General features: G+C 40.3%; 1 protein-coding gene across 1 annotated transcript; it reads left to right on the plus strand.

Moving 5' to 3' along the window:
- Nucleotides 1-14378: 14378 nt before the first annotated feature.
- LOC132062529 (uncharacterized) lies at nt 14379-16220 on the plus strand. Its single transcript, XM_059455080.1, has 3 exons — nt 14379-14639; nt 15668-15832; nt 15932-16220. Exons 1-3 carry the CDS (start codon nt 14517-14519, stop codon nt 16052-16054), a joined length of 411 nt encoding a protein of 136 aa, XP_059311063.1. The 5' UTR covers nt 14379-14516; the 3' UTR covers nt 16055-16220.
- The last annotated feature ends 43 nt before the right edge of the window (nt 16221-16263 follow it).

The raw sequence follows: 16263 nt of genomic DNA on the forward strand, positions 1-16263 counted from the left end.
GATTGCGTAATGAAAATGGTTCGTCTCCAATTTCCGGGAGAACCCGTTTTTTAGAATGGAAAGGAAAGGCGGCGTCACCAAAGGTGTAGGTTTATTTCCTATCTAAAGGCAAGGAAAATGATTACAAAAGGTTGCATTTATCATTTAGTGCGAGTTCAAGATGTAGAAGGCCGAACCGCCGAATTTTCGATCGTTCGTAGTGAATGAATTTCCGGATGTATTCCAGGAAGAGCTCCTGTGCCTTCCTCCCGAGCGGGAGATTGATTTTGCTATTGAGTGTTGCCGGACACTAAGCCTATATCTATTCCTCTGAGAACGGCTCCGCAGAACCGAAAGAGTTGAAAGAGCGCTTAAAAGATTTGCTTGATAAAGGCTTTATTAGGCCTAGCTCATCCCCGTGGGAGCACCCGTATTATTTGTTTGAAAGAAAGATGGCTCTTTAAGGATGTGCATTGATTATCGGCAATTGAATAAGGTGACGATTAAGAATAAATATCCTCTTCCGAGGATTGATGACTTATTTGATCAATTACAAGGTGCCCAATGGTTTTCCAAGATAGATTTGAGATCCGATATCATCAAGTGAGAGTTGGGAGAAAGATATCCAAAACAAATCTTTCGTAACAAGATATGGCCATTTTGAGTTCCGGGTAATGTCATTTGGGCTAACTAATGCACCGACGTTGTTTATGGATTTGATGAATGATGTGTTCCGTGCCCTTTCTAGATTTGTTCGTGATTGTGTTCATCGATGACATTTTGGTGTATTCTAGGTCCGAGGCGAACACGCGGATCATTTGTGCATCGTCCTCGCAGTTCTTCGACTCAAGAATTATTTGCAAAATTTTCTAAGTGCGAGTTCGTTGAACTCAGCCGGCATTTTGGGCACATTGTTTTTTCGATGGAATTCGGGTAGATAACCAAAAGATTGAGGCCAGTAAAGACTTGGCCAAGGCCTACAACTCCGATAGAGGTACGTAGCTTCGGGGCTTAGCAGGTTATTACGTAAGATTTGTTGAAGGTTTTTCTTCCATTTCGTCCCACTTACCAAGTTGAACTCGAAATCAAAGAAAGTTTGATGGACGTACGATGGCAGAACGTAGTTTCCAAGAGCTAAGGAATGATTGACTTGCCATACCCCGACACTTCCGCAGGGATTGGAAGGGTATGTAGTTTATTGTGATACTTGGGCGTTAGGTTAGGCCGTGTGTTGATCTGGCAAAGATGGCAAAGTGATCGCATATGCTTCGAGGCAATTAAGAAAACATGAAAAGAATTATCCAACCCATGATCCGGATCGTCGCAAGTGATTCATGCATTAAAGATATGGAGACACTACTTATATGGTGTTCATGTGGATACTTATACAGATCACAAGAGCCTTTAGTATATCTTCAAGCAAAAAAAGAGTTGAATTTGCGGCAACGACGATGGTTAGAATTATTAAAAGATTATGATGTTGAGATTAAGTATCACCCCGGAAAGCAAATGTCGTGGGCCGACGCCTTAGCCGTGTGTCTATGGGAAGTTTATATGATGTACAATCGTAGAAACGAGAAATGACTCGTGAGCTCCATTTAGCTAACCTAGGAGTCCGAGTAGTGGACTCGTGTAGTGGAACTACCGCAGAATTTAGCGTCTGCCGCTAGTAGTAGAAGTGAAGGAGCGACAATACGAAGATCCCATGTTAGTACAAGACAGAGATACACTCCCTCGAAAGAGGAGTCATCATTTGAGATTACGGAGACGGAGTTCTCCGATGTCGAGGCCGGAGTTATGTGTTCCGACCGTGGCGGTGATTGCGCCACCAAATATTGAAGGAAGCCTCATTGTTCCCGTTATTCTATCCATCCCGAGCAACGAAAATGTATAATGATCTTAAATTCCATGTATTGGTGGAATGGGATGAAGAGAGATATAGCGTAATTTGTAGCTCATTGTCCCAATTGTCAACAAGCGAAAATAGAGCACCAAAAGCCAGCGGATTGTTACAAGCTATAGAAATTCCAACTGAAATGGGAAGTGATTAACATGGACTTTATCACAGTTTACCCTAGTTCTCTACGTAAAAGTATGATTCCATATGGGTGATTGTGGATAGACTCACCAAGTCAGCTCATTTCTTGCCCCGTAAAGACGACGTATGTAGCAGGATTATAAAGCTCTATGTTAAAGAGATAGTGCGACTTCATGGTGTTCCAAGATATCTATTATCTCCGATAGAGTATTTTCGCTTTCGACAAACTTCGGAAGTCCTTCCAAGAGTGGCTTAGGGACTCAAGTAAGCCTTAGCACCGCATTTCATCCACAGACCGATGGGCTTTAACGACCATCCGAGACTCGAGGATATGTTGCGAGCATGTATGATAGATTTTGGAGGAAATTGGGATGATCATTTGCCGCTCATTGAATTTGCTTATAATAATAGCTATCATTCTAGCATTCAAATGGCACCGTATGAAGCCTTATATGGGCGAAAGTGTAGATCCCCGATTGGGTGGTTTGAGACAAGGAGGCTAAATTGATAGGCCGAATTTGGTCCAACAAGCCATATAGAGAAAGTCAAGCTTATACGAGATCGATCGTTGGTAGCCCAAAGTCGTCAAAAGTCCTATGCGGATAATCGCCGAAGGGACCTAGAGTTCCAAGTTAAAGATTGGGTGTTCTTGAAAGTATCGCCGATGAAAGGCGTTATGAGATTTAGCAAAAGGGGAAGCTTAGTCCCGATATATTGGGCCTTATGAAATTGTACGCAAGGTATGTAGGCAAAGTAGCTTATGAGTTAGATTTACCTCCCGATTTGGAGTCACCCATCCGGTTGTTCCATGTTTCGATGTTACGTAAATGTATTGGAGATCCTACCAGGATCGTCCCATTAAACGATGTTCAAGTAAATGTTAAAAAAGTTAGCTTATGATGAAAGACCCATTGCCATACTAGATAGGCAAGTACGGAGGCTTAGAACAAAAAAGTGGCCTCGGAAGTAAAGTTTTGTGGAGAAATAATAATCGAGAAGAAATGACATGGGAAGCGGAAGAGAGCATGAAATCCAAATCTCCGCGACCTAGCCCCACTTTAAGAGGGCCAAGATGAGACGTCAACATCACAAGGTATGTACGCTTTCTTCTACGTATTCGGGCCGTGTGTGGCCAAATTATATTGCTATTATGTTATGGCCCCGCGTGGCATTGATATTATGGGTTGTTGTGACATGGCGGTAGTGCCATATTATAGGGGAAACTAGCGAAATTTTTATAAAATCCCGAGTATTTAACATTCGAGGACGAATGTTCCTAAGGGGAGAGAATGTTACACCTCGGAAAAATTTTCCGTCGATGCACAAGAATAGGCTAATGAGAGATAGGAAGTAGACGATGTTTCAATAAGTAAGACATAGCAATTGATGATTCTAATTGAGATTCGAAAGACATTCGATGTTAGATAAGAAAGTTGCCAAGAGAAGGCTATGTAAGCGATAAGTTTCGGAAAGGCTTTATGAGTAGTAAGTTGATGACGACTTAATGATGTGTTGGGGAAGAGTTATGACGCCCTTAGGTTGCTAATGAAGTGATAAACAAGTGCTAAGAAGGTTCCATAAGGATTGGAGATCAAACGAGACGACGGGATCAAACTTGGTGGAACTGTGAGTTCCACGGCCAGATCCACGGCCAGCATTGCATTCCACGGGACAGTGGATGGGTCCGTGAACCGCCAACAGAGAGAAGGCTTGGCTGGTCGTGAACCACGACCAGCTCCACGGACAGCACTTGGTTCCACGGACCGTGGAATGGGGCCCGTGGAACACCCGACGGGCCGAAATGTTTTAAGTGTTTAAATGAGTTCCCAACTTCATTATTTCATTTCCAACCTCTCTCTACTTCTCTCTAAGACCTCTAGGGTTCCATGTATGTTTCATGAACAAGGAATCAAAGGAAATCAAAGGTGATTATCATCAAACCAAGTGAATCAAAGTAAGGGAAACCATTAAAGTTCATCAAAAGCAAGAAATCCAAGTGAAGGAAAATCTGTGGTTTGGCTCAAGGGAGGTTTATGCAACCAAGGTTCAATCCTACACCATCCAAGGTAAGTTTTATGATGTTTCCATGTTATATAAAGTGTTTAGAAGATGAAACACTGGATTACGAAAGAATATAAGTGGGTCATGAATGTGTGAATAGTAGCACTTTTATAAACGTTGGAGCAGTTATGATTCTTGATGCTTTACGAATATGATCATGTTATAAATGATATTGAGAGTATGGAAATCGACATTGTATGTGAATGAACGTATGGTCGAGTGATGTCTATGAATATGGATAAAATGAAGAGAATTGTGAAGTAAGAATAAGGTAGATGACTAGAAGCTATTATGATGATAATATGAATGTTATTATTGATGTTTGGGGAGTTGAGATGTAATATGAGGAAAGTCGTATAAATAAAAGTGCTGTCCGATTTTCTCTAGAATTAAGTTATGAATGCTAATGCTATCTATCATCTAATACTGAGTATGCACTTCAATGAAGGTAGAACGTGAGCTTTGAAGAAGATCGCTCAAGCGATAGAATAGTTATACGACAAGGTATGTAAGGCTAACCCTTCTTTCATAAGGCATGGTTCTTGGCCAATTGTTCATCTCTTACGAGTCCATAATACTTTCTAATGATCTTAGCTCGAGAAGCTATTAAGCCAATGATGCCCAAGTGATACGATTGTACTAAGTTTTTATACGACGCAGTAATGCTCTAAGGATAGAATGTAATGAATGACGATAGTAAAAAGGGTAAGAGATAGATATGAACTAGTATGTATGTATGCCCATGAGAGGCTATTGTGAACCCCGAGCTTATATGGCCGGGTAGAATATAGTGAACACGTATATCCTTATATAACGACGCGCGCGCACCACTGCATTGGTACGAATGACAACCCCGAGCCTTGGTAGGGGTGCACCGAGCCTTGGTAGTGGCCGGGTACGTGAAACCTCTAACCTTCGTGGTCGGGTATGCTATATAATTACTATATGTATGACATCTATATGAGTACGATTATGCTATGTATATGACATCATTATGAGTACGACTATGTTAAGATTATGTAAGTGCCAAGTAAGGGCTATGACTACGCAATGTATAGGATACGAACGTGAAAGTAGATACGAAAGGTAAATGAGCAAGAACGTAAACGTATGCACACGAATATGAAATAGAAATGGAACGTCCCTATGGAAAGGTAAGTGCCATGATGATGATGTTATTATCTCCCACCTATATTATTTCGAATGTTATCCTTTATGCTCCCATATTGATATTGATCATGCTTTTACATACTCGACATTTGTCCGACGTCCTTGTTTGCGGACGCCGTGTCATGCCCGGCAGTGGCCGGGAGGCAGCATTTGATCCATAGCTGTACTATCTCGTGGACTACATAGCGAGCTCCATTTCATTTGAGCCGAGCTTCGCTTTTTGGTATAGATTCTTTTGTGTATATATTCGGGCACGGTGGGGTCCCCGTCCGCCCATACGTTATGATATGATGTACCCTTCTTAGAGGCTCGTAGACATTGTGTATATGGTTAGACATGTTCGGCCTTGTCGGCCTATATTTTGGAATGTTATTTTGATCGCCTCGTCGGTGCATGTACAGTTATTTGGGCATAGATGTTATTGATGATATGGATATGTTATTGCCCGATGTGATTAGGATAATGATGAATGAAAAGTATGATATGATTACATGGCTCACCCAGTATGTGATGTATAAGTATGTCAAGGGTGCCCGGGTGGGATAGCACGGTGCCCGTCGCGCCCCTCGTGTCGGAGTCGTGACAAAAGTGGTATCAGCTTGCTACCCCAGGGTGTGTCTACGAGCCGTGTCTAGTAGAGTCTTGGTTATGGGTGTGTTGCGCGCCACACTTATAAACAAGAAGTCATGACATTTTAGGAATGAATGACCTTCTTTCTTCATAAGAAATCGTGCGATAGAGCTTTGATGTAAGAACTTCTTGTTTCTTAACGATGTGTTATGTATTTCGTAAATGCCCGTAAAGAGAAAGGCTACAGCTTTTCAAAAGGGCAAGACGATGACGGTGAAAAAAGCGGTTTGAAAGGGCACCGCCACCGTAGTAGAAGAAAGTGAGTCCCGCAGTGCGGCTCAATCTCGCCTTCCATTCGCAGCCTATATTAGAGGAGCGCGAGGAGCCTCCGCCCCGCCCTCCAAAGACCTCCGCTCCCTCCACCGGATGCCTCGGCCAAGATGTAAAAGCGGCCATTAATTTGTCGCGGCTGGTTGCGACCCGGCACACGGAGGTCAGGTTCGTGGCAAGCTGGTGATAGGGTCACGTCTGCAAGAGTTCGCGATTTTATTAGTTTGAACCCTCCGGAATTCTTTGGATCAAAGCCGGATGAGGACCTCGTAATTTCATTGATGGTATGTTGAGGACGCTCGGTTGATACATGCTTGGAGACACCAAGTGGTGGAGCTAAGCGTCCTATAGATTGAGGGATGTCGCGGTATGTTGGTACACGGTGTGGATGGCTTCACGGGAGCCAATGCACCTCCCCGCATGGCAAGAATTTGTAGATGCATTTCTCGGCATTATTTGCCCCGGAAGTTCGGCGAGTAGAGCCGATATAAGTTCCTGAATTTGAGACAAGGGAGCATGAGTGCTCTAGAGTATATCCTCCGCTTCAACTCCTTGGCTAGATATGCGCCGGCCATGGTAGCGGATATGGGTGATCGAGTATACTGTGTTTGTGAAAGGCCTAGGGACACACTTGATGGATAGATGTCTGACCGCGTCCTCCAGACAATATGGATATTGCACGCATCCAAGCCCACGCTCAAAATTTAGAAGAAAGCTTGCAACAACAAAGAAGCGAGCATGATAGAGGGCATAGCAAAGGGCTAGATCTTCGGGTCCAATGAACGAGTATAGAGGTGGGCACGGACGCAGCCTTCAAGACGGGCTATTCTATGACTAGTGCGCCTCCACGGTATTCGCCAAAGCCGAGATTTGATAGATCCACTCATCCCGGGCCGAGTCAGAGCTTTTCGGGATCTCGGTTTAGAGGTGATTCGGGTCGGAGAGGCCACCGTGCCCCCGATGCTCCCGGTGTGGGAAGTTACATTGGGGTCGGTGCAGATTGGACTCCGAGGCTTGTTATTCATGTGGTCGGCCGAGTGCCATATTATGCGAGATGCCCCTCGGTTAGTGGCGAGAGGCGGGGACCCGCCCCTTCGGGGTCGGTGGCGGATCTTCGCCGTCTATACGCCCCTGTGGGGCCACGCACGCCCCGGCGTGGTAGGCGGGGGAGAGCCCCAGGTTCTGGCGATCCTCGGCACCGTGTTTATGATATTCTGATTTTGTACGGTCGCAAGTTATGTCGATTTGAAAGATATAAAATATGTTCGTTTTTCAAAATATTTCATTATGCATTTATGATCGGCTAAGTGGCCATTATGACTACGAGCACTATGACGGCCGTAGGGTTCGCTCGCCTGCAAGTAAGGGTCGGGTGCCCATCACACCCTATCGGAATTGGGGTGTGACAAAGTGGATCGAGCGTGTCGGTCCAAGGGTCGTCTCCGCAAGTCGTGTCCAGAGAGTCCCCGTCTATGGTGTGAAGCGCGCCACATTTATAAACAAGAGGCTACGGGGCATCTAGGATGGTTACTCTTCTTTGGCATCTTAGATCGTCAGAGCCAAGTTATAGGAAATGAGATCCTTTGTACTAATCTTTGATTTCGGCAGAGGAATGACATTGACAAGCGGAAGCGATCAGCGGTATGGAAGGTTACAAAGCACGCAAGTAAGTAAAGATACGAAAGGTATATGTCAAGTAAGGTATCGTGGCATCCGATCGAAAGGCAAAATTGCCTGAAGGGAAGGTAAGCGAAAGTGTGACACGTGTAGCCGCGTCGAGCATACGAGGTAAATTTAATATTTTCGGACTTTGAGAATGATGAGAGCCCCGCGTGGCTATGATACGATACGATATGATGTGATATGTATATATGATGATGGCCCCGAGGCATCAAGGTATTTCTGCGTGCGAGTTTGGGAATAGTAAGAAATACAGAGGAAATTCTCGCCGAAATTTTTCTAGAAATAATACGAGAATGGGATACAAGTTGGAAAATATTTTGAAAAAGTCGGGTTAATAATAGCGATAAAAGTCGATTGAAGCCGTGAAAGTACTTTGCTCACTAGGAATAAGTTAATGGTGGAAGGAGTAGTGAAATGGTCAATAAGACGTCGGTGGAAAAATGGTAGTAAGGAAATTTGGAAGGATTTGTGCTACTAGGAGGTGATTTAGGAAGGACTAGCAGGTTTGGATAAAGTGATCTGATTGAGATAAGCGTACGAGGAAAAAGAATTGTGACGAATAGGAATGTATTGATCGGATAGTCGGGTAAAAAAAGATCTTCGCGGGGACGTTTGAAATCTGGTAAGGCTCCGACGTACTCTAGGATATGTAATGAAGGTTGTGCGGTGAGGCGGACGCGATTATATCGGCATTAGCGCACCCGATTTCATTAAAATCTCAAAGTTAAGCGTGCTGAAGTGAGAGAAATTTCAGGATGGGTGACCTCCTGGGAAGTTTTCTGAAAATCCTACAAATTCAGATGTAAGGAACGAGCAAGAAATTGGAGTAGTCTAAGAGAGATTAGAGTATGTGGAGCGATCGAAACCCAAGAGGACGCGCAGAACGGGCCGAGTCAGGTCGGCGAAGGGAAGGAGTGAACGGAAAGAGAGAAAGTAAAAGGAAGCAGGACAACGGCATAGTAATAGGTTAAGATGTGTGTAACGGAGGGCATAAGTGCCATAAGTGACGGGACAGTGAAGGAAAGGCTAAGTTATGGAAAGACGAGGAACAAGGCAGAATGAACGCTAGAGAATGACTGGTATGATATGGATAAAATGTGAATGAACAAAATACGTTTTGAAAATGAAAGAAAGGGACTAGGCAAGAATAGTGTGTTCTGAACGATACAAAGGTAGCATAAGATTTCTCGGGTGCAGAAAAAGAAACAGGCATGAATGGGTAATGGTATGAGCATACCCCTAAAGGGGGGAAGCGGGTGAGAGAAATGCAAGAGTGGGATAGGAACAGTTAATACGATAATGTGTTTGGAATGGACGTTTGGGCTACTAATGAGGCCCCCCCCCCTCTCACCGAAGTAAGTAGTGAGATCGGAAAACTAACAATAAGTGTATAAGAGCTAGGATGGTGTTTGAGGCGGTGTGAGAAGCCTTACAAAAACCTCGAATGACGGGACACGAGAAAATGGAAGTGTATGAAGAAAAAGGGTATGGTAAGAAGATGGTATGGGATAGCTATAGAAAGGGAGCTTCCCCGAGGTGCTTATGAGACCCCGTAAGACTAGTCAAACATTCGAGGACGAATGTTCCAAAGGGGGGAAGGATGTTACACCTCGCATTTTGTACATTTGAATATTCCGAGTTAATGGCGGGAAGAAAAGGACAAGGTTACAATTTTGTTAGAATGTATGAGTTGCGTATTCATCGTTTTATTGGAATGGAGCATTAAGGGTAAATTTAGGATAAGGAGAAATTGGAGGCTAAAAGTTGGAAAAATAATTTCATGAAATGGCCAAGGTGTCCATGTTGGCCAATTAATTTAAGCCATTAAAAAGGGATAGGTGTTTATCTTATATTGCAAGACATGCATATGTGGGCAAGGGTTGACCAAGTCAAGAAGTTATTCATCTTTACTACTCATGGAAATTTCTAGAAAATTAAAGAAAATTGGAGAAAATAAAGAGGGGCATAATCGGCCACCTCTCTCTCTATATGTATATATATATATGAGCATGTGATGAAAAAAAAAACAAGACAAGTATTCATCTTTCATTTCTCTAGAAACATGAAGAAAGGTGGAGAAAAAAGAAGAAGGAGAGAGCAACGGTTAAGGGGTCGAACCCCCCCATGGAATGATCATGGAAAAATTCTTCTCTCCTTGTCTCTCCACTAATTGGAAGGTCCTCGTCGACGTGGAGTAGTTGTTGGAACAAGGAGACCATTCGTTTTAGCTATGGAGTATCTTAGCCGAATGACAAGTTGAGTGAAGAAGGTGAGATTAATCTTGTTTATATATTTTCCTAGGTGATTGGTATATGTTGTAATATGTAGAAATGAATGAAAATCATGAAAAATATAGATGTGGGGTGTGGCCGGATATATGTGTATGTGTAGGGGGTGAGGAATTAATTGAATTTAGCATGTTTTTGTGTTGTTGTAATGTGTAGAAAATGAATGAAACTTATGAGGTTATATATGTTGATGTTGTGGCCGTATGGACTGATTTGGTATGACAAGGAATGGACAAATTTTATTTAGTGTTCTTGGCTATTGTTGTTGAGAATTATATGGTGTGAATGAAAGTTAAATGACTTATGTTGAAATTGTAATATTGTGTGGACATTTTGTTTTGGGGAGCTAATGTGATTTTAATACGGCTTCTTGTTTTGATGAAAATAATGTTGAAAACGTGTGAATTGTTGAGGTAGTTTATAAGTTTGGAAGTAAAGAAATGTGTTGTTGATGTTTCCTTGCACCTAGAAGGTTTCGGGGTTCCATTGTATGTTGGATGGGCTGATTTGGATAGTTGTGGATTGTTGGAAGCATTCTTGAACTTTGATGAAATGATTCCGGATTAATAAATGAAAATGTGAATGTCGATGTTAGCTTGAAAGTCATGTGAATTGAATTGAATAGAATTGAATAAACCGTTGGTATTATTGATAGTTTGGCCGGGTTAAATTCCCGATTGTTGTTGGTTAAAATTGGCCGAGTTAGAATCTCTGGGATGGCACATTTGAGGGGAAGTCTGCCGAAATTTGGTAGACAGAGTGATACTTCAAAACTCAACTTCTATAATGCTAATTACTGTTTGGTAAATGTGACCAAATTGTAGATTCTGGCGGATTTAGAGCTCAAGTTTGGAGTAGCGGAAAAGGCGGAAAAGGTATGTAAGACTTTACTCTTCCTTCTTTGGCATGTCCTAGACATAATAGGTTTGGAGACGAGCCTCGGGGACTACTCTATCTCTAGAAACCTAAGTTTGAATTTGACCACTATTCATTCAATAGAATTGAATTAGACTTTCTAGGTTTCATTGGAAAGGTAGCTTGAATATATGAATTTTTCTAGAACGTGCACCGAAGGTCCCGAAACCTTGATAGGTAACTTTATTAAGCCTCGGATTCTAAGGCAAGTATTCCTTCCAGAAATTCGTAAATGTCCTCCAGGATGTCCATATGTTACAAAGACCAAATCTTAAGAGGTTGAAAGCCTTTATGCCTAAAATGATGAAAATGGCCTTATAATGATAACAATGATGTCAAATATGAAGAAATGCCTATGACGAATATGTCAACGATACGTTTCTACCACGAATGTAATTAGGTGAGATGTGTTAAACGTTTCCATAATGATTTCATTTTCAAAAGCTAGAAGTAATGGTTTTAAAACATGATTTCCTTCCAAAAAGTTTGCAAATGTTTTCCAAAATATTCATTTTTCTCCAAAAACTAAGTTTGATGATTTTGTAAGCTTTTATGACTAAAACGGTGAACATGGTTCTATGACGACAAGGATGATGCCATATATGAGAAAATGTCTATGACAAATACGTCAATGATATGTATATGCACATGGGTTGGGGGGAAGGGATACATGGGGGAAATGGGAAGGGAAACATGTTTCATTGCCACACAGGTCGGTAGGCTTATCATCCCGGACGCGGGATGCCGGATGGATATATGGGCGAGCCGAGGTACTTCGGCGCTATGTGGGCGAGCCGACGTTGTTCGGTGCTATGACATGACATGACCTGATATGATATGACATGATATGACACGATATGCTATGATATGATATGACACGCGATGCTATGACATGATATGCTATGACATGATACGCTACGGCATGATACGCTATGATATGACATGATATGCCATGATATGACATGATACGCTATGACATGATATGATACGCTATGACACGATATGACACGCTATGATATGGTATGACACGCTATGATATGATATGACACGACATGATATGAGTCCTATTCTCCCTGCCTACGAAAAAGGAATGTCTTTTTTAAAAAGGAAAGAAGAAAAAACAGGCATACGTGGTATCCGGCCAAAAGGGCATTCACATGTACAGGTTACCTCTTGATCTTATAACATGCTCCATATTTCTATACAGTTGATATTCATATGTTCATTTCTTACTATGTTACTATTCTATCTTACATACTCGCACATATTCCGTCGACCCCTTTCTACTTGGCCGCGTTCGTGCCGCGCGTGTGTACACCCCGACGAGTCGAAGACATTAGCGAAGGTGTTCAATGGGATTGGCGAGCTCCATTTTCCCGAGTCTTCCGAGTCGATGCATACGTGTGCTATGGTATCTCGATTATGTTAGAGACTTTGCGACGCAGTCATGTATATATAAGATGTCCGTTGTAGCGGCTATAAGCCGTCGTATTGCTATATATGATATTCTATTTTGTACGCCGCAAGTTATCTTTGATTTGAAAGATATAAAATATGTTCGTTTTTCAAAAAAATTTCATTATGCATTTATGATCTGGCTAAGGGCCATTATGACTACGAGCACTATGACAGTCAGAGGGTTCACTCGGCCCTAAGTAAGGGTCGGGTGCCCATCACACCCTATCGGAATTGGGGTGTGACATGTATGGTAGGATGTGTTGTTCGCTCGTTGGTTGATTCGATGCGTTTGAGATTAGGTCATGAGGTACAAATGTGTCAAATTGATTCAGGAGAGAAATCTCATAGCTCAAAGCAAGCAAAAGAGCTACGCAAAGCGAAAGGTTCGTGACGTGGGGTATATGGTGGGTGATTAGGTTTTGTTGAAGGTCTCACCCAGAAAGGGTGTGATGAGGTTTGGAAAGAAGAGCAAGTTGAGGTCGAGGTACATAGGCCGGTTTGAGATTGTATGACGTGTGGGGAAGATGGCATATGAGTTGGCATTGCCACCTTGCTTGTCATATTGTTTGGGTCTATAATAAATGGTTGCTAATTTAGAAGTGACCAAAATATGCAATAAGACAAAGAAAAGAATAATTTATAATATACTATATTATTCCAATTTATACCTAGGAACACCCAACTCAAAATTGCAAAAAACATAAAAAGACACATCAAGAATTATAAAATAAAAAAGAGCAAAATATCTAAAATCACGAGTACCCTTCATGAAATTTGCTCGAAAATCCGGTTGATTTTGATCAAATTTAACTCAGATAAGTGTGCATTCGAGAGAGAGAGAGAGAGAAACTGGGAATGTGTAACATATTCCTGTAGGTTTAATTTTGCTCATATAAGCTAGTGTTCTTTGATGAGATAGAGAGATAAAGCGTTATTCATTATAGAAGAGAATGACACACTTACTTTATTGCCACGTCTGTAAAGTATAATGACAAACCTACTTATTTCTATCAATGAAGAAAAAATCGCCAAATACAAGTAAGCAAAAACAAAAAATTCAAATACCATTAGTACCCTTTAGCGTAGTTAAGCTATCGTTAATTATTTTGAAATCCTAGTATTTAAAAGATTAAAATCATTTACATATTTAATTGATGGTTAGGAGTGGTAAGTTAGATAACAAAAGACTAAAAGCAGAATATAACAATAACTCAGGGACTAAAAATATTATTTCCCTTCAATTTTTATTTTAAAATCCAAAATTGAACCAAGAAGCCGAAATTTCTAAATCTTCCATCCCAAACCAAACTAAAATCCAAGAAATAAAACCAAATAAAAATAAAATTTCAGTTTGCTTTTATTTTTCGGATAATAAGAATAATGCGCACCTCTATTTTCAAATTCCACAAATGAAATGTGTACTGAAAATTTCAAACTTTATGACAAAAAAGTTTATTCTTCAATTAGAGACAATTTAAGTAGCAAAGTTTAGTCAAAAAAATTGAGTAGCGATTTGGTTAAGGAATGGAGACAATCAATTTTAGCATAAAATTTTAAATAAGATAATATAGTATTTGATTGATCACATAAAAAGAATCGCCAAATAACTAATACAATATTTTGTTAGCATTAAATAAATTTTATATTAAGTTATGCAAAAATTTAAATATTATTTTATGCAAACTGACATGTAAAATAAAAATAAATATGTATTAACAATTCGAGAATTAAACTATTTAAGCTAAAATATTCTCAAAATAGGTTAAGGTCTGTGTACAATTTGTTCTTTTCCGATCCTGCTTATGAGATTACACTATGTTGTTGAAGTACCCTCATTATTAATCACTACATAATAATATGTCTACTATTAATCACTGCATAACAATGATTAAAATTGAATGCGAAAATACCATCATTTTCCCTGTGTAGGTATAGAAAAACAGAGAGAGACAAAAAGAGAGAGGTTTTGATCATCAAATCCAAAGTGGTGGTGTTGTTGTTGTTTGATCGAAAATAGTTTGACAATGTCTTTCTCATTCTTCAAGGCTTCAAGGCCTAAAACTCCATCAGAACTCGCTAAAGCTGTCAAAGACAGTTTTAATGCCCTTGATTCCATTACTGTTGCTGAAGTTAAAGCTCTCGAAAAGGTTCTTTCTTTATTCTTCTTGATTGTTTACCTCTATATTCTGGGTTTGTTTTTGTTTTTTCATTTCTTTGCTTTTTCCAAGAAAAGCTACCGACTATATTTTTCTTGGCTCATTCTTGTTTACCTGTATTTTCTGGTTGTGGGTTAGTAGATTCTTGTTCATTTCTTTGCAGTTTTTGGGGAAAAGATTCAAGTTTTACTATACTCAACAGTATGTTGCTGCAAAATAATTGAATTATTCAAAAAAAGGAAAAACAAAACAAAGGGTATGGACTTGATTGTTAACATTGAGAAGCTGTATATAAACACCATTAACCTGCTTAAGAATCAAGACAAAGAAAAAGAAAATGGAAATGAGCCTATGGGTTTCATGGTTGAATCTTAAATTCATTTCTCAATAAGTAGAAGTGGTTTGAGTGGAGAACTAGTTAATACTGGTTCAAATTTCTAGCTTTTTAGAAGGAAATGAGCATTACAATTGATCGATGATTTCGGGCCTCAACTGAAATTGCTTATTTTGTTGTGTATTTGTATTCTCTATGCTGATATTGGGTGCTAAGAAGGAAATGTTTTTGGTAACTGGTATCTGTTGGATTATAAGAATTTCTGTTACAGAAACTTAGTCAAATGCTTTCCACTTGTTGAAGCGAGGCTCAGCGTAGTGAAAGGAATGATTTGGATAGTTGGAAACTGTGATATGGAGAGAGTGGAGGAACCGAAAGGAACAAGGTTGTCGTCTTGCGGACAGAACTAATACAAGAAAGCAGATTTAATGTAGTTTACTAGACAAGTGTTAAGTAAAGTTAACTGCACTGCTAAACATTATCTTTCATCATAAAATAGAATAAATAACAAAAAATTGGACAAAGGGAGTAATTTTTCTTTTTTGAATTAGTTGGCTAAGAGAGTAAGTACAGTAACTGTGCTTTCTAATTTGAAAAAAAAATCTATTCTTGCTTGCTTGTTCCTTTGTTCGTTAGAATCTGTTCCAAAGAATGATAGCACTTTTCAAATATCCCTTTAATACAGGCTATGGAAGAAGTTGAGAAAAATATAGTGGCAATGAAAGTTATGCTCGCTGGAGATGGAGAAGTTGAGCCTAACCCAGATCAAGTTTCACAACTAACACTTGAAGTTTGTAATGAAGATGTTATTGCGCTCTTCATTCACAAATTACCTATATTGGGATGGGAAGTACGTTTTTCTATCTTATCTGATTTTAATCTAGAATCAGACTTTATGCAGTGTATGCAGTTTGAGACTCTATGACTAATTATTGTGTCTTTTGCTTAGGCTAGAAAAAATTTGGTCCATTGTTGGTCAATTATGTTGAAGCAAAAAGTTGACTCCACATTTTGTTGCGTGCAATACATGGAAAAACATTTGGAATTGCTGGACTTCCTAGTTGTTTGGTAAGCAAGTCTAATTTTTTGTGCATGCACATCTGAATAGGGTGGAACCGCCATCATTTGAAGATAATTGAAATTATTTTTAGAACTATTCCTCTAGGCTCTAGTTGTAAAGGTGACTTTGTAGAATGTGTTCCCATTTTGGTAACCCGCTGGCTGGCTGGTGTTGAAAGTGCTGGGAACCTTTAAAAACTTAGCACCACTATTTCCTTTAAC

This window comes from Lycium ferocissimum, chromosome 7 (genome assembly GCF_029784015.1).
Source record: "Lycium ferocissimum isolate CSIRO_LF1 chromosome 7, AGI_CSIRO_Lferr_CH_V1, whole genome shotgun sequence".
Lineage (NCBI taxonomy): Eukaryota > Viridiplantae > Streptophyta > Magnoliopsida > Solanales > Solanaceae > Lycium > Lycium ferocissimum.